Source organism: Larus michahellis, chromosome 6, assembly GCF_964199755.1.
Source record: "Larus michahellis chromosome 6, bLarMic1.1, whole genome shotgun sequence".
NCBI classification, from domain to species: domain Eukaryota; kingdom Metazoa; phylum Chordata; class Aves; order Charadriiformes; family Laridae; genus Larus; species Larus michahellis.
In genome coordinates, this window is record NC_133901.1 from 43,257,090 (window position 1) to 43,280,564 (window position 23,475).

Below are 23,475 nucleotides of genomic sequence, written 5' to 3' on the forward strand. Positions count from 1 at the left end.
CAAATGTGAAGATGTGGGGTGTTAAATTATAACATAAGCCCCTCTAAAATACTTCTGGTTTTGAATAATTTTCCTATGGGTGAAGTTCTGAGCTGTCATCTGTTGCACCAAGATCCTTTATTTATTTGTATTGTTCAGAGTGATATATTCACCAAGACTAGTCAGGTTTTTTTTAATATTCATTTGGTGTTGAAGTATTTTTCTTTATTAATACGCTGACACAAAAATCAGTACATAAGTGTGAAATTACTTCCCAGTGTCGTCTTGAAAAGTTTCATCTGCTTATACAAAACTCACTTCATTTCCCTGTTGTAACTGTTAGGACACATTTCTTTCTGTTCTTTGTGTAAGACCACGCGGGATGAATTAGGTTATTTTTCTCTTCAGAAATAATAATTGATTTAACGTGTCTTTTAGTTTTTATTATCAGATCTAAATATATTTTACTCTTATGCTTTTGTAGTGTGATTTTTTTGAAGAGTCACGGGCTGCTTAAAAAGTAAGGAAGTAATAGGTTGTTTTTGAGACTATGGACTGCTGTGTCCTGCTCTTCTAAAAGATGAATTTGTAGCTCAGAGGGAATGGCTACAAAATCATTGATTTCCTTGGTCACTGTATATAACTGACTAAGATTAAAGCTAAGGGGGACTTTATCGTGTCTTTTTACTTTTTTTCATCTGAGGAAAAAACTCCTAAATAATAGCTTAATATTGTTTAGATTTGAAAATAAGAATAATGAACCACTGTAATAGATTTCTAAAGCAAGAAACTGATTCATCATCCTTTGGAGCCTCTAAATGGAAATAGGTTGTTACTGAGTTATGTTACCCAGTGCAGTAAAACTTGTTGATCCTGGTAGTGCTCAGTTACAAAGTATAATGGGTAAAATTCTGTAGTTTCTATTGAATGTTTATAATAATTCCTTTAAAAAAATAATATACATGTATGGAAATTCCATTTGGAAATAAGACATTAAATTGCCTTACTTCTCTTTCACAGCTTACACAGCAAAATTAATAATACTGAAGCAAATCTCAAGATGACTTCCATTAAGAAAGAGAATTTTTGTGAGCACGATGTGAAAAAGCTAGAGAATATTTGTCAGCAAAATTATTCAAAAATATCTGTGGAAGTCGGCACGAAGCATGTAAATTTGCCTCAGACAGGCAGCACGTGTAACTGGGAGGCTGAGGACAAAGATCCAGTCTTGGACGCAGAGCCTGTGAAGGGGACACAGTCTGGAGACCTCTTTAAAAATGCCAACATCGATCAGATGCACAAAACTGGCAAGCAGACTCCGAGAGGCTGTGAAGAAAGCAGTGACAATTGGACTCAGAGGAAATTATCATCAGCCCGGTCTTTGAAAATGGGAAATACAAAACTTTCTTCAAAAGACACCGAGACGGATGGACAAATGGCTTCATGCAATTCACGGAAGCTGAAGAGTTGCAATTCTGTCTGTTTAACGGGTGAACAAGAAGAAGGGGATGTAGTTCCGGAAAGTCCACTTTCAGATGCTGGTTGTGATGCTTGTGTATCTGATCCTGGAGGTCCTGGGAAACTGAGCAAATGTCAGAGTAGTTCAGGGGATTCACCTGCTTTTGAGAAAGAAAGTGAGCCGGAGTCACCAATGGATGTAGATAATTCTAAAAATAGCTGTCATGGGTCAGAGGCTGATGAAGAAACGAGTCCGTTTCCTGATGAGAGAGAGGAGGTTAATATGTCAAAATCCATAAACAAATCTTTTAGAATTCAATATGGGAATGCTGAACTGGAGTCAAGAAAGTCACATTTTTCTGCCAAGGGCTGTGAAAGCTTTGAGGAAGTAGATAATTCTGTTAAAGAGGACAGTCTGCATACAAAGTCGCCTGGGATCTCTCCTGCTCCCTCATCAGATTGCAAAGGTGCAAAACAGGGTGTGAAGAGAGACTCCAAAATCACTTCTCACTTCATGAGGATACCGAAGATTGAGGAGAAAAGGTAGTGTTCTGTCTGCCTCTTCATCTGTTTTTTCACTTTCTAAAATTTTCCTCTTTGATGGTAGCACTTTGGAGGCTGGATTGTATAAAGAGTTTTGAAAAATGTATGTTAAGACACAACGAAAACTTCGTAAGCTTGAAGTAACTTATTTTTAATGTGACTACTTGTGTTTCTTTAAAGGATATGTTTGTCCAGTGCAATTGTTTTAAATCATTGAGGATCTGCTAAAATTGGGAATTAAAGACACTGTAGAAAGTTCTTTCTCAAAGAAGTGATTTAAGACCATGGGATTTTTAATCCTTGAAAATGAAAGGTGGTGTGGGAGTGCTTTATGGACTGTAGCTCTAGCATTCTTTATTTCATTCAGAATACTTGAGGAAACTCGTGGTTTCTTGGTTGTTTGGTTTTTTTTAGTTTCATCTGTCAAAAATATTGAATCTATTTGAAGCATTAGTGCTACTGATGCTTTGATTGAAATAGATATGAAAAACTTCATTTTTGAAAGCAGTTGTAGAGATGTGTGTGAGGGGTTTTTGATTTTATTTTTTTTTTCGTTCATAATTTTGGAGAGAGAAGGACTAGTGATAACACACTACAGCAGCGGAGGTGGAAGCCCTGAGCATGACCCAGGACTGCGTATGCTAGATGTTGTGTAAGGACAAAAGGATAATCTCTGCTCTGAAGAGTTTAGATTTCAGTGGGAGCTGAGAAAGTGAATAAACAACAAAGGAGTAAGCAGAACCGAGAGGACTGTGTGTGTTGGTGTAATGAGCGATTATCTCAGTAGACTCAAGGCTTTAAAGTAGGGCAAGAAAGTAGTTTTGCATATCTTTACTGGGAGGTCCTTTCTGGATGTGAGAAGCAGCACAAACCATACCTTTCAAGGAACTGAAGAAAAGGATGATGGAGGGTGGGTAATTAGTGGCGGGAGGCTGTATTTAAGAAATCTTAAGAGATGAGTAGGCTGAGAGTGGATTTGGAAAACAAAAAAAAAGGCAGTTCTTAGGAAAAATGGATAGATGAAGAATTTGCTAAAAGTAGTATGGAGAAGGGGGTCATAAAGTTTAAAATGTTGGGTTTAGGGAGTACTGTTTTCACTAATTTAAATGAATTGTAGCAAAGCAGCAGAGATTGAGGCTTGTGTTTGTCAGTGATAGGGCATGGTGTGTTACAACAAATCCATATTTGATAAGGGAAATTCATGCAAAAGTTTCGCTGTGTGGCTAGATGGGAATCCTAGCAGTGCTCTGCAGAATAATTAGTAAGGTAGAGAGTATGGGCTGTAGAGACTTTTTTTTTTTTTCTTTTTGGGACCTAAACAAGATAATGTGAAGGTTATAAACCTCAGTGCCAGGCAAAATAGTGGTGTTGTCTGTAGTGCTTGAAGGGCAATTAGAAAACCTTAAAAGCTTTCCTCCTGGTTTTCATTAGACCAGGTCTACAGCAGGTAATAGAGTGGCTCAGATCTTAACTTGCAGAGAAAGCAGCAGTAGTGCATCAAGCAGGCTTCAATCATCAGTAATGCTATGCCAGAATTACCCTTTGGCTCTCAGATGAGCACAGTGGGCCTGTACACAGCATCGTGCTGATGTGGCTACACCGTTTGTGCATGATTGGCTAGGTTGAAGGCATCGTCTGTGGCTGGCATGTGCATAGATGCAGCAAACAGGTTGGACAACATCTTTATCCAAGGGTGGAGTAAGTTTGCTAAGGGGAATTTAGAGGTCTAAACAGTACCTCAAAGCGTGTGCTTTTAACTTGTTTTGCATTTTACTCTTGAGAACTTTCTCTTGCATGAGAAGCATCTGGTGTGTTACATCAAATATACAGCAGGTTCAGACTTTTCTTCCCCCAAATATCTCAGATCATTAAAGAGGATTAGATCCTCTGCTCTTGCATGTATTTGAATTTTGCAAGTGTTTTTTGGATTACTTTTAAATTTCTACTTCCACTGCAAATATTGTATGTCTGGCATGAAAAATATAACCCTAGTGAGAAAGGGTGATTAAGAAAGTTATCTTTCAGTTTGAAGAAGGAATATGCACATCTGTGCATGCATACATGTTTGTTTTCTAACAGTTGAGAAGAGGCTACAGAGGGTATCCTGACAAATGCCACCAATGAGTGAGTCTGCTGTCCCTGGATAAACGTGTCCTGTTGGGAAAGAGCATGACTCTGCAGAGGAGAACCCTGCCTTGTTAACATATTGCAGTTCCGTGAAGGTGTTTGTAAGCCTGTAGAGAAGAGTGTTTTGTAGACACCACGGACCTGCCTGTGTTGGGAGGAGGAGGTTGTTGGTGGTGGGAGTTTTCCCCAAACAAAGCTTTGGCCTGGGGCCACAGCAAAAGCTAGCGAATAAACTGACTGTGATATAAACGTCATTCTTGAGCGGAAGTTCATGTATTTGCCTACCAGGTTTTTCAGTGTAAATAAAATGTTTCAAATTTTTTTTTTATTTTAACAGCAGAAAAGAAAAGTGTGAATTCAAACCCCAGAGGCCAGGAAGGAAGATTCCTAAATATATGCCACCTCCTCTTCCAACTAATAAGAAATGGTTTGGGACACCGATTGAAGAGATGAGAAGAATGCCTATGTGTGCGGCGCGTCTTCCTCATCTGCGACCCTCAGCCAATCATACAGTCACCGTCAGAGTACGATAATTCAGTGTATTACCCCAAATCAAATTTCTTACTGAAATGTTTAATAATATGAAATGCCAAATGTTAGTCTTACAGTATCAGCAGGTTGTGGAAATCTTTCTTTGCTGTTCCTTGCGAGCAGACTGGGGCAACTGATTTTCCTGAAAACTGGCTTTTCTGATGCACAAAATTAGGATATTAAGATCCAGAAGAAATGTGATTATGATTTTACTACCTCTGGCTTGTTAGGGACAAGTAATTCTCTTTTGCATAGGTGTGTGTACTTCCTTGACTTGAGTTGTAAAGTGTGGGAATTTAAATATGTCTGCAAGTAAAATTTGTACTTCAATGTTTTTATGTTATACTTTCATTTTTAATATGATTCTGGTTTGGGTTCAAGATATACAAAAGGCTCAAAATATGAAAAAGACAAAGAATGAAAAGGAATTTCTAGCAATTTTACTGCTGCATTTTAGATAAAATCTAATATATTTGCCTTTAATTCTTTGGAGTAGTATGCAGTCAAATTATTGTTGAAATAAAACATGTGACCAGAAACCTGTGGGGTCATGGATAAATCTCAAATGAAAGAAAAGCACATTAAGTTTAAATGCAAGTTCTGAGAGAATCAGTGCTGCCAGAAGGCCCTATAGTTGATTAGATACTTGAATTCATAAATGAGGAAGTATTTAGCTGATAATTGGACATAAAATAATTGCATGCATTACCTTTATTTCAGTGTGTTTCAAGAGGTCAAATGACAAGGTGGTTTTCTTTTCAGCAAGTATAATGTAAGAGTAACGGATGAATTTTTTTGTTTGTAACTGACTGTCCATCGTGTGGTTGGTTTGTAGCTTTCCCCTTTCCAAAAAGTGTAGCTGTAGATGAGAATATTTTTTCACTATGTTTTCGCTTACTTTATATTCTTCCATTTAAAAACTTGAAAGTAGAGTCTGAGCTTTTTTTCCCCTCCTTCTGTGTTGCAGGTAGATCTCCTAAGGGAAGGAGAGGTGCCTAAACCTTTTCCAACTCACTACAAAGATTTGTGGGACAACAAACATGTTAAAATGCCCTGCTCAGAACAAAATTTATACCCTGTAGAGGATGAGGTAAGATAAAGTACTTACACTTGTGTAATTAAATAAGTTTGTTTACATATAGATGAGTTTTGAGTTTACTGCTTTTGCTCAGTTAGAAAACTGTGTGTAGGGAATTGGAAAATCAAATACAGGAACATACCTGATCTGAAAAGCTGGATTCTGGGTTGTGAGCAGAAGATTTTTTTTTTTTTTCTAGTAATTGATTTGATGGTGTATATATTTCTGTACTTCTATGGAGTATAAGCTTATACTTTATATAAGTCATGTATTTGTATACTTACACGTTTATATGGTTTGGGGTTTCTTTTTGTGAAGCAATTTGGGATGCCAACAGATGTGAATGAATTTATAACCACATTCTGATTATAATATTCTGTTAGATGTTGCTGATAGATTGAGGTGTATCTGTCTGCTGTTCCACTAAAACAACGTCAGAGAGATTAGAGTTGGCCCTGCGTGGTTGGTTCATCTGGTATTTCTTGTCACTGCTTGAGACTTACTTAAACATACCCACTGAAATACTTTTAGACTGTGGTGAATAAAATGAGCAAGTGTGTCCTTACTCATGTGTAGTGAAGACAAGTATCAGTAAATCCTTGATCTGAATCTGAAACAGATAATTGTTGTACCCTCTAGGAAATATGCAGTCTCTTCATTTATCAATTTTACAGATGGAATATAAAATGAATTTAGTTGATGTTTCAGAGATAGTGTTGATAAGATGTTGCCAGTTGAGCAAGATGAATTGTCTCTACCCTTGTGGTAGTCTCATAAGAGATACCATTGTTGCTTGCAATGGGCAATAAGGCTTTCTGTTGAGAAAAAATATCACAGAATGTCTTAAATTTGGGTTGGTACAAGTGTCAGCCACAGCAGTATGCTTTTATAATCTGTGCCCTTATTGTTCTTAATATTACATTTTTATGAAGTTGGTTCAGTTTGTATTTTTGAGTTGTGGATTTTATAAACTGTGGTCATGTTTTATCTACAAAATCCACTGTCTTCACAAGGAATGGACTGAACATTATTTGTCCTTCTTGAGATGGCATGAGGAAGAGTTCTGCATATGTGAAAAAGAGCTCTTTATGAATTTTGTGAATGCTTCAATTAAAAAGGAACTCTTAAGGAGGTAAAATGCAGTGGACTAGAAGTTTCAGAAGTACTTTACGGTTACTCAAACTATGTAGTTTATTTTTAAAGAACTTCACAAATAGAGCAAAGTTTATTTAAAAAATGTGGCAAGGAAGACAATTATTAGTAAATATGTCTTTCTGTTTTGGATAACTTAATCTGACTTTGGTTTGGGCTTTTGTTTTAAAGAATGGAGATAGAACTGCTGGAAGTCGATGGGAACTTATCCAAACTGCCTTACTTAACAAATTTACTTGCTCGCATGATTTGAAGGTAAGCTTATCAATTTGAAGTCAGGTCTATATACATATAAGTACATTCAGGCTCCCCATGTACTGGTAGTGATTCTGGCTCAGTCCTATTTGTTTAATCACTTCTAAAAATAAATTTTTAAATATTTGTGCTGTTCAAGGGATTCCCTAATGAATTAAGGGTCTTAATTAAAGACTCTTAAGTTTTACCACTGAATTTATTAGGTATTATTAAAATGAATTGTCTTTTCTAAGGCTGTACAAAACTGTGTTTGTCCAGTGGTATCTACTAGTTTGTGGTAAGTGTAGCATGTTGGCTTTTTCTACACCCAGATGGTAGGACGCTGCACAGGTGAGAGAGTTTGAAACAGTGACTGTTCATGCCAGTGTACTCCACTAAAATTGCAACAATTCAAGCTGCTGACAAAAATCTGTAAATTTTGGAGACTAATGCGCTGTTGATAACTCTTGTAGTTCTCATTGGATTTTAATGTGTTGTGATTTGGAGCAGCTTAGAATTGCTATTATGTTTTTTTTGTGAAGAATAATGTGATTTAGGTTATACCGGAAAGACAGGGAAGGAGGAGGATGCAAAAACTACAGATAAACTTTTAACGCATAAACAGTATTCCCCAGCAACTAATGAAACTTCCCTTGATAATTCTATTTTATTTGGCTTTTTTTTGTGAGAGTTTTTTAAAGGTGGCTGGTGTTGTAAAGGGCCTATTTAATTTTGTTGTGGCTCTGATTTTAAGTTCTTAAACTGGTAAAACTTCTGCTATGTTGCTGAGGGACACTTTGGTATTTTTAAAGAGAGCAAGCATGGGGTGGGGAATGTTGCGCATCGTAGGCAGATCCAAGCATGCCTTGTGTTGTTTTGTGCTAGGAGGAAAAACTTGTAGACTAAAGCTTATTCAATGCTAAACCTAAAATACAGGATTATGTATCATGGTGTTGCATCATATTAATATAGTTTTATGGATTTTTTTGCTAGGCCTTGTAACAGGTTTTAGCCACTAGATGGTACTGTTCCTTCAAATAGGACATTTCATAAAATCGTTTTTCTTCTGTTAATATGTATCTCTAAGGCTTATTTTGTTGTGCTCTTTCCATAGGAGGCTATACTGAGGTACAACGTTGCTTATTCCAAGAAATGGGACTTCACTGCTCTTACTGACTTCTGCGAGAAGGTAAACCAAGTTCATTTAAAATAGGAAGAAAAGTAAAACATAAGTGACTACTTTGTCTATACGTCTCAATGCTTTTGGCTTTATTTCTCTTTTCAAGAATAAAGGTTTTTGTCTATGTGGACAGTTGTTTGGCTGGTAACTTCATTTCAAATGATAATTGTAGTTCATAAACTGGATTAATTTAAGCAGGTAATTTGGGTGCTTCAGCGACAACTAACGTTACTGAAGGTAAGGTGAGACATGCCTTTTCTCTGATTTATGATAACCAGATTTATGAATAAATTGTATTAATATTTCCAGTGTAATGTTTTCTTGCTTTAAAAAGTGTTGCTCTTTTTTTGTTCCTTTTTAAAAGAACTTTAATGTTACATTACAGTGGTGTTTATATAAGCTGTGCTTTGCTGGTGTAGCAGTAAAATCTTGCTGTATGCTGAGATGATGAATTTAGACTAGAGCCTTGGAGAGGCTGGAGTCGTTTTTATGACGTTGTTACCTTTCTGGAAGAGAATGGAAAAGAAAAATTAATAGTGGCTGGCAAATGCAAGTTGGACTATTATTAATGTACATCTTGACTGACAGTCAGAAACTATGCTAATTAAAGCAGTATGGGAGATTAAAATGAGATGCAATAGAAGTTGTAATTGTCATTCCAGCAACTCAGAAGTGCTTTTAAAACACGTGTGCTTTCTTGGGAGGGGCTTGCTAAGCTGTGTTAAGGTTCAGTGGAAACTAAATTTGATTTGAAGTTAATTTTGTTAGTTACGTATGTTTAAAATAGATATCTGCTTAGTTCATGCGGTCAGAGGAACTGTTCTTTCTAATGCCTATTTCCGTTGCTTATAGAGACTACTGTTTTACAGAATGAGTTTTGTTTTGCACGCAACACAGTATTTTTATTACTGACAGAAGGTGCCTATGAAAATACTGGTGGTATCATATTTGCTGACCATGAGAGCTGCTGTGTTTGCCTGTCTTGCCAGTCTAGTGCTCCTTCCTATCATCTGTGGAGTCTCTCCATTTTTCAGGCTGTCATGGCTGGGTGGTAGGGGCTGTGGACATCTGCCTTCTTTGCTCCTGTTGACTCTTGTACTAACCAAAAATTAACTTGGCCTGTTCAATCTTGTGTTATTAAAGAATACATATTTAAATTATTAGAATGTTTTAAAGTACAAGCAAACTGTTTATTTAAAAATCTGACTCGGGAATGTACCAGATTTGCATCATATTGCTACAAATGCAACTGACCTTGTTCTGATGTGTTCATATCGTGCATTTGGGAGTTTGGAAACTATGGATGATTAGATTCAGAGATCGTTGACCAGGGAGAGTAAGTAATACCAGCTATCTCCAGAGAAGAAAGGAACAATAGGGAAATGAACTATGTATCGGGCATCCATCTTTCGCTGAGGGTGAAAAGGCAATTTCTGTCACATGGGAATGATGATTTATTTGTGAGGTTCCCAGATGAAGGGAGGAGAGATGTTTCAAAAGATGGATTTTAGACCAAGGTGGAGTGTGCAGCAGTATGTTAAATAAGGAACAGTGAAACAGTGTAAGAGAGTGGCTCCTTGTAGACTACAGGAGCAAAATTTTACCCTGGCTTTGTTTATTGAATGTATTGAATTTAGTGAATAGAACATGCGGAGGAGTTACATCTTGTAGAGACATGTTTAATTCTTTTCTGTTTTTAAGGGATGCGTGAATTCTTCAAGTTCTGTAAATTAACAAGGCATCTGCTTTCAAAGACTGTTTGCAGTCTGCTTATGTGAGCAGCTATTAAGTGAAAAGTGGAGATCCTCTGTGGAAATGACCTAAATATACCAGTGAAGTATAGTGGTGAAGTATAGTTTTTGAAGTTACTGTATTTGAGAGTTAATGAATAAGAGTTTACCGTTGGTGTGTGTATTTTCTTGTTTATCTTATGGTTTTGAGGGAACAGGGCAACTGTTTCAGGTCACATTTGAGAGGGCTGGTTGAGAGGAAAGCTGGCTTGAGTACTCAGCCCAAAGGGAGGGGCAGCAGCTCAACAGAAGGAGAAATAGTCATAAATATATATTAAAAGATTAAAACAGAGTCTGTTATCCTCAAATTTCTATTTTTATTCCTGGGCACTATTGACTTCCAATACAGTCTTAACCAAGAATTCTGTGGTCTGATTTACAAGGGAGCTGGGTCCACAAATCTAATGGTGTCTATTTTAGTGATTCATTAAAGGCCACTGTGTTCAGATATTACTTCACTAGGTCTGTGCTTGCTAAATTATAAAGTATCATTTGTTATTTTATCTTCTGATTCTGGACACAGGTCACCTTATCTGTTAATCTGTTAAATGCTTTCATATCAGTCTTGCATTGTGTTTCCTATTTTAGGTAGTTTCCTTCTAAGTTACGCAATCAAAATATGCATTATTTTTAAATCCTAGTTGTAAGATTCAAAGAAATTTCCTTGTAATAATAATTACCAGTTTCTTGGACTTAAGTTTGTTTTCCTTTAAGATTAAAGCACTTTTGGCTTTCTTAAGTAATGGGAAATAAATACCATGTATTTGAGCCAGGATTTTTTTCCAGAACGTACCCTGACGTGTACAGACTGACCAGTTTTACGGTTTGTCCAAAATGTTGTCAGAAGAGGGAGCCCTCACACTATTTTCAACAGATTCTTCTGGATGCCAGTTAAATTTGTACAGTGAAGTAAATTTGGGAGCTTGGATTGTTGTTTTCTTTTAAAAAGTTCGTAGCACCTATCAGTAATGTACGTAAAGCTCTGGGTAGCTTATTTGCTTCAGATATCTGACAGTTTTGTTGTCCTCTATGGGATTTCCACACTGTTGTATTGATTTGTTTTGCCAACTGTTTGTTAATATTGGCAAACAGGTTTAGGATTTACTCAAGTTATTACTTAGTGCATGAAAATTATCAGTGCTGATGTTTTTCTTCTTACTTGCAAAATTCTTGTCCCTTGTAAGTCATCCTTGTTTTCCCAAAACTTACCTAGGAGCCAGACAGGAAAGAGGAAACAGCAAGCAGAAATGGAAACGTGAGGAAATGGCTGTGGATGGAGCTGTCTCAGGACCCACAGTGTGTTGTGGATGAGCTTTATTTATGTGAATGATGATAGGTTGGGAATTTATTACGTGCTTTTGATGAGCAGTTCTATGTACTGTAGTAGTTTTTATTTTTCCTTTTTGTAGATTTCCCCTCTCACTTCCAGGCAAGACCAAATTCTTTTGCTTTTTCCCAAGTGCATGAAATAAAAAGTCTAGTGAGGTCATTCAAGGCTTATGTCTTAGATTAATCTCCAACAACAGCAACTTTTTTTAAAGGGAGAAGTAGAGCTTTATCATTTAAGACAATCATGCAGTCTGCTGCTGTAGATTGGGCCTGCTTGTTTTGGACATGCTTTGTTTTTATTGCGTTGCTTTAAAGTCTCTTAGAGCTTAAGTGTAATTCTTGCTAATGTTGTTTCATGAACTCTTCCTATTTTTTCTTGCATCTGTCCTGAGGAGTGTTTAAATCTGAAAATGACATGACATTGTATAAGCAGTGGATAAATTTCTTTAAAGGTGATCCTTCTTTTAAGTTCAGTTTTAGTTGCATAGTATACAAGAACTTAAGTCAGCAGGGTTTACGTTGTGAAGCTTCAGGAACCTTCAGGATTTACAACCTCTGTCATCATTAAAATCTGGGCTCTTGAGGTAAACCAGTCTGTGGGCAGCCTCACAGCTTGTTTTTGACCTTTATAGTAGAGTTGTATCAAACTGAGTTATTTGGTCCCGTCTAAAACTTGTGAGATTCAGCAGCAATACTTCAGTTACATATTTTTTCAGTAGATTTTTTTATTAAGACAGACATTTTAAAGTGCCTGAAAGGAACTCAGCAGGCAATAAAACAACAATGGGTGCTGTTACTGCTTGCATGGTTTAATTTCAGTAGTCTTTTATACTCCTTTGAAACCTGGAGAACTATAGCATTTACATTATTTTAGTGTCATAAAACAAAGGAATAACTCTCGCATGCTTTTCAGTTCCTACTTGCAAGTTGTGCAAGTTATAGGTGTTCTCATATGTTTCAGTAAAAGGAAAGAATCAGATTTAGTCGTCTGATTTTTAACTACTCTTGCTGCTTTTATGTATGTGCAAAGCAGAGAGAGAGGGACTCATGTTATGTATGCAGGACTGTTCGCATTTAGGATTCCCCAAATATTTGTGTTTAGAAAGTTACTTTGTGAAATAATGTCTGTATACTATACAGTGCTGAAAAGGATTAAATCCTATACTTGGGCATGTCATTAAAAGACAAACTGTCATCTCTGGTGATGACTCATGTATTGGAAATTGCAAATAGTTTAGACATAAGTTTGATCTCTTAAGCATAGACCGAAGATTGGAATTTAGGTAAATTTGTGTGATGTAGACAGTGATTGTCTCTGAGCTTCTGTGAGTCATCTGAAAAATGGATCACAGCATGTCTTGCAGATGTTCACATTGTATCCATAATTATTTTTATGTTTGTCTGGACTCTTTGAGCTTGATCATCTTGGTGGAAAGTTTCCATCTGTGAAATGGAAAACATACAATGAGCAGTCAGGAATGGTGTAAAGGTATGTAATAGTTTCCATATGAGGAATGTCTAAATAAGCTAGGACTGTTTCATCTTTCCTCATACTTAAGAGAGAAGTGAGGAATGGGTATAGCAGTAGTGTCCAAAATAAATGTAAGAGAGGCTGAAGAGGAAATGGCTTTATTCTTCTACTACAACAGTTAAGGGACACCAGATGGGTGTTCCTAGCAGGTAAGGGTTTCAAAATCAGACAAAAGTAATTACTTATTTAGATACTGAATAAAAGGCTGTGGAACTCCTTGTCAGGGGATGTAGAGGAGGACGCTGTGTCTTTACATCAGGCTTTGGAGGGATTTGGAGAAATTTCTGGTAGAAGGATCCCATTGACAACTACACAGATACCGTGATGGACTCTGGAAATTTCTGAAACTGATTACTGCAAGTAAAGAGCTTTGTGAGGAAGTGCTGAGGGTTATTTGCTTTTCTTGCCATTAGACTTTTCTAGGCATCTTTTGTTGATGGGCTTTCGTGAACTTTTGTCCATTTTTATATTGTTACAACTTCTCTGGGTTGAAGTTGAGAGGCAGAAGTGGCCTTGTCACATAGGCCCCATTGTGGTGTAGTACCAATATGAGATGTTGCTGACAGAAAGGCATGGGGATCTATACACTAGCCTTGTTTAGGAGGACAAAATAATACAGATAATTGACATTTTAAATAAACCTCAGTTGAAGGCATTTATGCCTTTTAAAATTTGTTTTTTCAGGAACTTTAATGTTCTGCAGAACTCTAAACCCTTGGTGCCTACTTGATGCAAGTAAGAAGACTTAAAGGGGATATGCTATCACTGTCTTTACAAGGACACTCATTCTCCGCTGTATAATACTGTTAGATTTGGCTTTTAGTGTAGGAAGAAGCATATGTGTCTCTGCAGTGCTTGTTTGTGGATGTCTTGTGGTCTTTCTGTCTTTTGGGAAAGCTGATTGAAGCCAATCAGTCTATTTAATGGCCAGGATCTGCATATTTGCTGTTGATTCCCATATAAATTCAGGAAATTCTTTTCTGTTGTGAAAGAAGCTGTATAACTTTTACACTTTGATTTTTCTATGAGGTTGAAAGAAACATGATAATGCTCTTTAAAAAGCCCAGTCTCTTCTCCCGTCTATACTTAATTGCAGAGAAGGACCTTCAAAGAACGTACCAGACCACTTTATCTGTGGTCCTTTTTCTCCTTTTCCAGTTAAGCATGAGTTCACTGGTTTTAGCCTCAAAACTGGCTGCTAGCAGGTTTGGGGTTTTTTTATGGCACAAATCTCAGCTTATCCTAAAATCTGATAAAAAGCCATGTAGCAAGAAAACAAGGTCAGTTGCCAAGCTGAAAGAATATATTGCTATTTTTCTTCACCCTTTAGTTATGCTTTTACATGATATAGAATATGGGCTGTTAAAAATGTTTGCCTTACAATTACAGCTTTGAAACAGGATTAGAAAAGGAGTCCCATTCCTCCCTGCTTCTTTCCATTAAAGTTTGCATGACGATCGTACTTCTGGATGCCAGATCCTTTTAGAAGTCCAGAACAGTCAGGATATGAAACTTTGTTATTGCCTACTTTTACATGCAAGTGTCTACCCATAAATTTCTAGAACCTCATTTAATACTTTTTCAAAATTTTCTGTAAATGTCACTTGCAAATACATAAACTTATTAATATATAACATACAAGATAAATATGTAAATAAACTCATTTATAAATACAACTTTTTCTATTTTCCATAAATATCACACATCCACATTACAGATGTTTTACTCTTCCGAAAGTCTGGTTTACTTTTCTTGAAAAATAAAATCTAACTATGGTACTAGAAATTATTTTTCATTTGCAAAATTCCTTACTATTTAATTTTGGCCTAGCAATATTCATATGGATATGTGCACACACTTTCTAAGGTAGCACTTTTTTTTTTTTTCCTACAGCAGGTGTTCTGCACAGATTCCAGAATATAGGAGGAGTGGTGGAGCATATTACAATAAGTCTTGTTTCTGTTAGTGAATGCTTTGCACTTAGGAATAATTAAAATAAATAGAAGAAAAGCTCTTATATTTCACTGAAAAAACCTAAGAAATGTGTATTATTGAATTGCTGAATTATGTTGTAAACCTAGTAAAACCTAGGATATATCTACAGAATGTGCTTAGTGTGTTTTTTTGGCCAAACTACAGTTTCTCATTTGAATGTATGTTGCTACGTAGCATACCAGCGCATTTTGCCTGAACTTGGTACTTTCAGAAAATGTCAGATAGAAGTAATTGAGTTAAGATGGAGCATATTAAATGTTTGAGAACTGAGCAGAAAAATCCGATGTGCAAATATTGTCAGTATGTCTGCTTCCTCTCTAAGAAGAATTGATTACGTTTTGAGATCACTGAGCTGATTTGAATGAAATTAAGAACTGCCCTGTCAATGAAATACTCCAATTACAAAATTTTAAACAGCCACAGAACCACAGAGCCTTTAAGTGTGAGTGATCTTAACCTTAATAACCTTAATTTAATAACCTTAAGAAATTTTGCAAATTAGCTGGACAATTTTGGAAATCATGCTTTCATTTTTCCCCCATTATTTCAGTTTTTCATCTGAAAAAAGACTATAAATGCAACATTTGAAGGTGATGCGACTGTAGTATAGTCTAGTTGGATTATGGTTGAGCTCTGGATTTTCACTCATTTGAAAAAGACCAAATTGTTTAAGAACACCCACTACTGTTAAGTATGTGCATATCTTGGGAGATTTGTATATTTTAAGAAGGCTTTACCCACTTTTGTCTCCTGCCAGGTCTTATGAACCATGTCAGTCTTTCCTGTAAATTCTGTTGTTTGAATGACCTGCTTGAAAAAAATGATTGCTGTAATCAGTGGTACTGGAATAGAAGGAATTTTAAAGTACCAAATTGTTCTGGTGACTGGGTTTTTGATAAATCATTTTTATAATTGTCTGGACAGTACTAACAGAAGTGAGCCTTGTACAGAGATGTCAGCACTACAAATGTAGGCTTTTAAGCAAGAAACAAAATGTCCCGAGGCTGAAAATAGCCTATTTGTTGCTCCTTGCTGGATTTCATTTTAGTCCAGATGTTTTCAAACAATTTTCTTTACATCAAATTACCTTTTTAGAGTCTAAACTGAAAAGGTCTTTTGAGTCTGCCATGAAGGGTTTCCTTTTCACAGTAGCAGAAAGGAATTTGTCCCCATATTGAACAAAATGTGAGCTTTTCTGGGATGGGGGAATGTGCATCTTGTACACATTCAAAACATTAGAAGCTAAGCATTGTAGAGGGGAAATAGCACCAAGTACTGAATTACAGGCTTTTTCTTAGTTTTCTGTACTTTCTCAGCAAAACAGTTGAAGATGTTTTAAGTGGTGTTTTGTAAGCACCATTGCGATGACTGTTGCATCAGACTGTTGACTCAGAATTACCAGGGAAGGTATATCTACATATACCAGGTGTAGAGTTTTAATTATATTGTGTCTTAAGTGTTTGTGGATACGTAATGCTTTGAGACAATGTAAAGATACATCCTGAGGATCTCTTCCATAGTTTTTCATTGTATTGAGAACATTCCTGTTTAAAAAAGAGAAAAGAAAAAATCTAGTAAATATAAATGTTATGGTTTCAAAAGCTATATTTTGATTGTTGCTTTATTTGTTTTGCTTTGGCAGCAGGGGGGCTGATGAACAGATTTCTTTGCTTCCATTGTATTATGTGTAAATTATCATTTATCTGTGCTCAACTGTCTATCCCAAATGACTAGGAGAAGTTTCTTTTGGTTGTGGTGGCTTTCCTTAGCTGCTTTGTGCCTTTAGATTTATTTTTTTCAGTATCTGGAGCAGTTAGAATAAAAAAAAAAAAAAAAAAAACACAAAAACACAACAAACCTGATGATGGCCAAAGCTTTCAAGGGAAACACTTTCTGAAAAAGTGTACCTGGAAGTAGGGAAGCGATAAAAAGGCATTACCGTTGTTAGGATGACTATGAAGCCATAAATGAAGTGTATTGTTACTATATTCCCAATTCTTTTCATGCCTTTTCATCTGAAACACTGAATTTGTTTATATTGCTTCCTTTCAGAGTTTGTTATTAGTTGCCACGCATTCCTTAAAGAGCAGGTTTGCAAGGTTGCAGAATGTGTACTCTGGAGATGGTCTGAGGGTCTTATATGGCCAATATAATCATAATTACTGGTTATTTTTCTCAAGATGTTGGTAATTTTGAGTCTATAATTCTGACAACTAAGCAAAAAATAGGCTATAGATTTGTTGAAATCTACAATGATGTTGTGTTTTCTTTAGCTGATCCTTCTTTTTCCCCTTCTGTTTGTGCTTGACTTTTTTTGGTGATGTTAAAGAAAATACAGTTTTCGTAAGAGCAATAGCTATGTTGTCTCATGAAGCTTTTAGTGCCAAGGATATTGGTTTCAAAAGTGGTTGAAGAAATTTGTAGTTAAATCTGATAGCGTTGGAATGGTTCTACACAATGTTTTTTTAGCAGATGTTTTTAAAATCACAGCAGCATTAAACATCTCCCCCCCCCCCCCCAAGTACTGTGTTTAGAGAGGTAAAAGGTTTGAATGAACCTGGAAATGGATTGTTTTCACCCTTAGCTTGTGTCATTCAGAGGAAAGATACTTCCCCCCACCATGTTACAGCCCTGTTGTAGAAACAAGGTCATTGTCCTTTTCTGCTACTTTGTTCTTCCCAAGAGTAACTCAAAAGTATTTAGAAAGCAGTATTTGACTTTTTTTCCCAGGACTCCGCATCGCTTCAGAAATGTTTGTGATTCTTCTACGCAATAATAGAATTGCTCTGTAAGAACGTGCAGGTAGACTCTCTTGGTGGCACGTAGAGAATTCACTCATTGGTAATGAAAATGATTGTGGTTAGATTTACAGTACCTTAGAAGTACAAACCGGGCTTCTAAAGCCATTAAGAGGAGACGGCAATATAAATATACATTTTTCTCTCAGAGTTTATTTAGCATATTGAAAAGCTTTGAGAATAAAGCTGCCATTGTTAGGGATGATACACCTGAGAGATCATTCCAGGGTTGGATTGGCAGAAGACGCGAATGAGCCTTCAGGGAGAAAAAAAAATTAAAGAAAAATGAATTAACCTCTGCCTTGTAAGCTGTCTTCCTTTTTTCTTTTGAAGTGTCAGTTTGTGGTTTTGATAAATGTCAGAAACATTCTTAAATAAGATTCTTCTCCGCATAATCCAGTGTTACGGGCTTTTTTTTTTTTCCCCCCCTCTTCCCTCCGAAGATTACTTTGTCCTTCCTCTGGTTTCTAATCAGACAAGTGCTCAAGAAATGGGATGGATTTGACAGCTAAGTGTGTTTCCTACTGCATTAGTTTTGTAAGGGAACGAAAGGAGGCAGATGAGAGTTTATTCTCTCCTGCAGTTTTGGAAATTCATTAACTTAATAAAATGGGAACTAAAGTCCGTGCCCCTGCCTCACTGACCCCCGCTTTTGTTCTAGGTTTTAATCTTGTATATACGTATAGTATTTTATGTTACCACAAAGAATCTGTTTTACGTAGGCATACAAGTTAGCAGGCTGCAGCCTAGTGTATCTGTCTAGGTATCAGATACACTGATAGTTGCAGCACAGTGTATTTAAGTAGAATTCATCTACTCCTTGTCAAGAAGAAAAGCCTTTGTAGAGAGTATGACTTAGTGAAGCTTGTTTTGGCTTTTTGGGGGTATATTAAGTTAGTATATTAGTTTTCAAAGTCACCCAATAAGAACTTGTTTAGGCTTTTTTGGTTGTTTTTTTTTTTTTTTTCCCAGCTGTTCCAAATAACAGATTGAGAGAGTCTGCTTTTAGGATTCTATAATGTTTAAGAGTGCTTATGATAAGGATTAAGGGAAGAGAGGGAGTACAGGTTGGCTGTCTGAGGTTGGTTTACTTTCAGGTGAAAGACTTAAATGTCATAGACCGTGGCTTGGTTGTTTTATTGGCGCTGAGGAGCTCTACTCATGGATCTAGACTCAACCATCTTTAAGTGTTACACAAACAGCATACAAAAAGCATGCGACTTCTGTGACAGGAGAACAAGTAATTAAGTACATGCTGCTCTGGAAGGAAGAGAAAATGAAGACAATATTGCTTAGTGCAATAAAGGAACAGCCACGTGTTGTGATTGCTTAGAACGCTCAAGTATTTGTATAAGTGTCTCAAAGGAGAGTCTTAGCTGGAAGGGAATAGTGAGGGAGATGCTTCGGGATGTCTGGGAGCTTCTGTGGAATACACTTAAAAAAGGAAAAAAAAAAAAGTGTAAAATTAAAATTGTTACTGTTATCCAAAAGTGCACAAGACCCAGTATCTTATAGAATAGTGCAAGAGCACAACTGAACTCTTACATCTCATTTGACAGTGAAATGGCAGCCTTTGGAAGGGGGGAGGTACAGTCTGTGTATTGAATGAAAAAAAAAAAAGCACTATTTTAAATGCTTATGGGTGGAACAAGACTGTTAACAGTCTTAAATTAAGCCTTCAAAAACAAGTTCCTATTGTCCTTGTTCCCCAAATAGATTTTTTTTTTTTAACTTTTTTTCAGTTTTTTTGCTTTCCCTCTTATCCTCACAAAAATTGCAAAATTACAGAAGTTGATCAATTTTTTTTTTCAGGAGACTCTTCCAAGTTGTCTTAGGGTTCATGGCGTGTTCCACCTGCATATTCCTTGCAGGCGGCACTGAGCAAATCTTTCTCTTGGTGAGAATGTGAATAGTGTTGCTTTGTTCACATATCTTTCTTTGTTATTTTCTTTGAATTGCAGACTTGAAGGAGGTTTAATAATGATGTCATGTCTAGGTAGGCTATATATGTCCTTATTTGCTACACTTCTATTTGCAACCAAGTTTTTCAGCTTGGAAGTATTCATCATGTGGATCTTCATGCTCTGTAAAAATATACAGAGATATTTTTTTGAGACAAATTGAAGGTGGTGAAGAAAGAAAAAGAAAAAAATTATTCCTGAAACTAGCAGAATGAACTAACTATGGAGAGAGTACGTAGAAGTTATGCAGTTTGTCTAATTAGTTAGGAGGCTATTACTGCCTCTAACATTATCTTACATTAAAATAGTTAGGAAAGCTGTTACTGGACAGGCAGTTCAGTATAGTAGCTGATGCTACAGAGCACTTACAAACTAAAACTGAAACAAAGTAATTCTAAGAAAGTGCATGAGGCATTAGGGCGGCTGGGAAGGAAAAAGTCAGAAGGTCAAAATCCATTAGAATTTAGGAAATAAAGTCTGAAGGAAGCACTCTGTTTTCCCCCTTCGTCCTAAGAACGTGATTCAGTTGGTCTTTGTCCTGCCACAGAGGTTAATCGGGGGAAATAAACCCAAACAAATGGAAAGCATTAGGCCATTGGTGTCTTAGCGTGCTGGTTGCCTGTTGGCGTGATGGCTCTACCTTCCCATGTGATAGATAGAGCTGTCTGAATTTGTGTTCGGTGTGTGCACTTTGTTTGGTTTGATGAGCTGTCAGATTTAGATTTAAACTCTCTAGCATCACTATCACCCCATGCTACCTCAGATCCTTCTTATTAGGACTGTCAGGCACACTCGTTCATTACGTTTTGGAGGACTGGTTTATAGTGACAAGAGGACATTACTTATGGCAGCGTTTAGTCAGGCCTCTTTGCTGCAGTATAGATGTTCATTTTGCAAAATTGCAATGCAAGTTTGGCCAAGAGCTCTTACCTCTGCTACGGCTCGCTGACCCATTTGCATCTTATGAATTGGAGCCCTAAGTCATGTTCATTTAATCAGTGACTCCAGTGTAAATACTGATGGAATAGCCAAATGATTTCTTTGGCAAAAGACAAGTCATGCTTTGCAACTCTGATTCCGTGTACTTTTCCCTTGGGTATAACCCCTGCTTTTATTTCATTCCTAAATAATTTTTTGCATGATTGGAGAACCATGAATAAAGTCAACAATATATTTTTATTTCAAATCCTAAAGGAAGCTGCAAAGGACATGTATGTGTAATAAGGAAAGGAGAAACTGATCAAATGTTTAAAAAAAAATTGCTGTGATACTTAATGTATTTTTCTTTATCAAAAATGGTTGACAACCATTTTGTATTTTAGAATTCCTTAAGTTATAAAATAAATGTAATTTTTTTTAACAGTGGAAATCCAATCCTTTCTCTCAATGTTTACATAGTTGTAGCCTTGAAAAAGATTGCACCCAGCTAAGAAGCACATTACTGAATCAAAACAGGCTTCCTTTACTAGGAGATTTACTTCAAAGTGATGTGCTTGTAACAGCTTCATACTAACTAGAATATTGCTGCTTTTTCAGTGAGAAGAGTTGCAATGGCTATGTGCCTTTGTAGCCCTTTGAGGGCTGTGACTGATTCTGTTTCACCTACCACCCACCCAGCACAACACCTAATAATACAAAGCTTTTTGGGAGGCTGGTTCGACTCATTAATGCAGAGGATGGCTACCCTCCCTTCCCTCTCCCCCCACAAGTTGTTTTCCTGTAGTGTTAACAGGCTGAAGGATCTCGCTAAGTTATCAGATGAACATGGGAACTAGTGAAATGTGGTGTGTGTATGTGTTTGGGGAGATAGAATGGCACGTCCCTCTTTCAGCAGCAACAAATGAGTAGAATATGTTATGTGACTCTAAATACGCTGGATTTTGCATCAGTACAAGTCACGGCTTCCTGAAGAGAGTTTCCTTCCAAATAAATCTTCATTCAGTTCTGTGACCAGGTATTCTCTGTGCGGTTGCTAGGTTCTCCCAAGTTGGCATTTGCATCGTGGGATGTCTGTCAGATGTAGCTGTGGTGTCAGCACTCCACATCCTGGAAGCCTTTGACTTTCCACGATTGAGTGTTCTTTTTTGCTGGTTTCAAAGTCTGAAAAGGCTGTCACAGATAAAACCAGGGTCTGTGTCGCGCTGAGCATAGCTGAGAATATGCAGTGACAGTGGTTGGCCTACAAAGCTGTGACTGCGGTGGCACGCTGGTTTAGTGGTCAAAAGAGGATGAGGACCAAGCAGCCAGGGGATTGCAGCTGTTCTTTTTCACAGAAACCTCATAGGAATGGTACCTGTACAGGAAGAGTCCTTGGGCAGAAAGGGGAAGTTATGATTACATGGATGCGGCCATGACTCAAGTTACTTAGTTTTTTTAAAAACGTGAAACAAGGAAGGGTACGTATTTCTGGCTTACTGCCACTGTTCAATAATGTGTGATAGCTGCAAGGTACGAATGGGAAGCACAGGACTGAATAGCTCCCCAAGGAGTTATTTTTAGGGAGAAAGTTTATCAGGGAGAAAGGCTTTTTTTGTTTGTTTGTTTGTCTTCTGTTGTTGTTTTTGTTTGTTTTTTTAAATAAATAAAAAAAAAAACAAACCAGCACCTGCAGTTAAACAACAGAGTTCTTGGATTACTCACTGCAGCAGCTATTTTGTGAAGTTGTAACATTTCTGGGAAGAAACAAAATATGTTTGAGCTTGAAACTATTGATGCGCATCCCTGCAATATCTAGGAGACCTTTGCCTAAATAGGGGAGTATTCAAAACAGGGATGCTTAGGCTGCCTGGTGGTTTGATTAGAGAACGATGCACAGTTAGGAATTTCTTGGCAAGGTCTATAAACTTAGCACTTGCAATGATCATCTTTTTAAAGTTGTGGGGTTCTTTAAGTGACTTCTCTTGTGAAAATGCAGTAACTTTTCACAAAACAACAACACTTTTCACAAAAAAAACCTCACCTTATTTGTTATTTACATCTAAGAATAACCTGCGTGAAGTCCAATGAGAACACTTCTGGTTGCTAACAGCTTCAAATTCTCAGGTTTTCATTAGTGGAGGTTTATTAAAAGTCATGCATATCAATAATGTAGAGAGGAGTGTGTGTTCTGGTGCAACATTAGGAAGGTTAAGGAGAAGTAGAATTTCAAAGTTTAAGAAGTGAACTTTGTAGTTACACATTTCATATCAGAGCTGAGCTGTGCAATTGCTAGCCCTGCTTCTGTTTTGTGAAGAAATTGTCTCATACTATTATTATATTGTTTTCAAAGGAGCACGAAGAAAAGGTTGAAATCTTGACAGCTATGACAAAGTCCAGTGCCATAATGTGTCACCAGATACGTGATACTGTATAGTCAGTGGCAGCCAGCAAAGCATAGCAGCCACTATTTATATGTCAACTTTAAAAGAGAGGAAGTGTTACCCAAAGGGGACAGAATATCAGAATTTGACAGTCTGGTAGACATCTGAGGTTAAATGTCATCTTTTGAATAGATTTAACTTACATATTTATTTTATATATTGAGATATGAATTCCAGCCTTTAAATGCTCATTTTGTTACTTTATGGCACTTAAAAACATTGTGCCTAAGAACAGAGTTTCCTGGAAGAGCAGAAGGTGTTAAAGGTTAGGTCATGATTTTCAATATCTGACTTATACTGTGCAAATATGTAGGTGCATATGCAGCCAACATCAGGAGCGAGAGATGCATCTTCTTCATTTATTAACCTTAAAAAATAAAAATTTGACTTTCAGCAACAATTTGTGTATTACTTGGATTCCTCCTCTGTT

The 23,475-nt window shown here is 36.8% G+C and overlaps 1 protein-coding gene across 2 annotated transcripts in view; it reads left to right on the forward strand.

The window, feature by feature from the left end:
- Positions 1–23,475, forward strand: part of PARG (poly(ADP-ribose) glycohydrolase) — a 76,125-nt gene that overhangs the window by 4,801 nt on the left and 47,849 nt on the right. The window contains exons 3-7 of one of the 2 annotated variants that reach the window (XM_074591529.1): positions 1,000–1,980; positions 4,445–4,631; positions 5,606–5,728; positions 7,040–7,123; positions 8,217–8,291. In XM_074591529.1, the coding sequence (XP_074447630.1) occupies positions 1,000–1,980; positions 4,445–4,631; positions 5,606–5,728; positions 7,040–7,123; positions 8,217–8,291 (1,450 nt within the window). The remainder of the gene's footprint in view (positions 1–999; positions 1,981–4,444; positions 4,632–5,605; positions 5,729–7,039; positions 7,124–8,216; positions 8,292–23,475) is intronic. The other variant, XM_074591528.1, reaches the window with a different exon arrangement.